This window comes from Austrofundulus limnaeus, unplaced genomic scaffold, assembly GCF_001266775.1.
Source record: "Austrofundulus limnaeus strain Quisiro unplaced genomic scaffold, Austrofundulus_limnaeus-1.0 Scaffold850, whole genome shotgun sequence".
Taxonomy (NCBI): Eukaryota; Metazoa; Chordata; class Actinopteri; order Cyprinodontiformes; family Rivulidae; genus Austrofundulus; species Austrofundulus limnaeus.
In genome coordinates, this window is record NW_013953252.1 from 52232 (window position 1) to 54181 (window position 1950).

General features: G+C 37.4%; 1 protein-coding gene across 1 annotated transcript in view; it reads left to right on the plus strand.

Moving 5' to 3' along the window:
* Window positions 1-465: 465 nt before the first annotated feature.
* The window catches only part of LOC106532914 (unconventional myosin-Ic), a gene marked incomplete in the record, with an annotated part of 69009 nt that continues 67524 nt past the window's right edge, over window positions 466-1950 (plus strand). Inside the window, 1 exon segment of the mRNA XM_014029081.1 lies at window positions 466-547. Coding sequence (XP_013884535.1) covers window positions 527-547 — 21 coding nt within the window.

The window sequence follows — 1950 nt, forward strand, 5'->3', positions numbered from 1 at the left end:
GTGTGTGTGTGTGTGTGTGTGTGTGTGTGTGTGTGTGCACTGCCTCAGGGTGAGGCAACCACACACTGGTGTCTCGTAGTGGTGCTTCATGCTGCTGAATTCTTGAGCATCGGCCTAAATGAAGAAATAGTTTGTTAATGAAATATAATTTCCTCAGCTGTATCTGTTATTCCTAACTGTAAATTATGTGTCGTAGCTGTTCAGATGAAACTTTATGTTTTGAATCATTCCTCAGCGCCTTGAACTCCTGTGAAACACAGATATCTGACACATGCCAGAGGAGCATATTGCACCACTGAATTCTTGACACAGTTGTCATTGTTGCCTGGAAGGCATTTGACTTCAGCTAAGAGCATTGTTTATACAGGGCTCGTCTCATTCTCTTTGGGTTTTACTTTCTTGTTGCATTGTACTGTAACAAGCTGTGGCTGCAGTGAGGTGAAATGCTTTAATGCTGCTCAGTAAAACTAAATTTTCCACCTGGATTAAAATCTTGAAGCCCTAAAAACTACAAAGCCATTCCTTCATGGCGTATCGATGGGCCCAGGTAAGTTAGTACCTTCCTGTTTGAGTGATAATTAAAAACCTGTAGGTTAAATGTAAGTTTAGAGCAGTTTCTGTTTTGGAAATTGCATCAAATTCTTTTTTAAACCCAGCTGTGTTTGTAACAAAACAACAATGAAGTCTGTTTGGCTTCAGTAAGTCTAAAATAGTAGTTCTGTACTTTTTTTTTTGACTCTGCTGTCCCTATAGGCAGGTTTCATCACTGACCAACGCAGAACTATGTTAAAGTCATTTAGAATGTGTTGAAAAAGTATTCACCCCACTTTTCAAGTTGGATTAGTTCTTTGTCAGATGTTTTTCATGTTTCAATCACAAACTTCAAGTATTTTACTGGACTTTTATGTGACAGATGAACACAGTGTAGCACATAAATGTGAGGTGAAAATAAAAAATCAAACAGGATTTTCTTGACCTTGTGGGTCATTTTGACCCAAGGGCAGCAGGAGGGTTAATTATAATAATTATAATAAATCCCACCTGTGAGAAATTCAGTTTCAGTATAAGTCCAGGTGCTTTGTGAAGGCCACAGAGGTGATCTTTTACAGAACATTAGTGACCAACAGGGTTGAGAATAATCATTTCATGTGCATTTAATCGTCAGAAAAACATTAATCGATTATTTTTTGCACTTGATGATAAATATGATTAATGCCACCAGGTCAGTCCGCTCAATGCTCCTCTTCAAATATGACGAATATTAACAATAGATCTGTAATGTATTTATCTATCAACACAATTTAAAATTTGATGCATAGCCTGAAGTCTGAAAATTTGACACAATTTGGAACAGATTTTTACAAAGAGATTTTTTCTTCCCCAGTAAATTGGTCATGTGACTAGGACACAACTCCAGGGGATTAATCAGCAAATTAATCATTATTGGCTAAATACCACAATTAATCGTGATTGATTTTTTTTCCCAATGTTGCCCAACCCTGGAGACCAAACATTACAAAGATCAAAGAACACATCAGACAGGTCAGGAGTAAAGATGGGAAGTTTAAAGCAGAATTAGTTTAGAAACAATATCCCAAAGTTTGAACGTCTCACAGCCCTATTCAATCCTTCATTTGAAAATGGAAAGAGTACGGCACAATCCAAACCTACCAAGACAAGACAGTTGTGTACTTCACAGATCTGGCCTTCATGGAAGAGTGTTAAAGGGGCGATATTATGTGCTTTCCAAGCCAATATTTCAATTTTATTCTAAAATAAAGTAACTATGTCACATTTTCAGCTTATGAAGGAGCTATATATTTGTAAAACCCCCAAAACAATTTACTCCTCATCTTGACAGTTTTTAAACGCCTTGAAATAGGTCTCTGTCTCTTTAAGAAAATCCATCCACTTCGGTCACGCCCATTTCAGCACGTAGCCTGCCGGAGT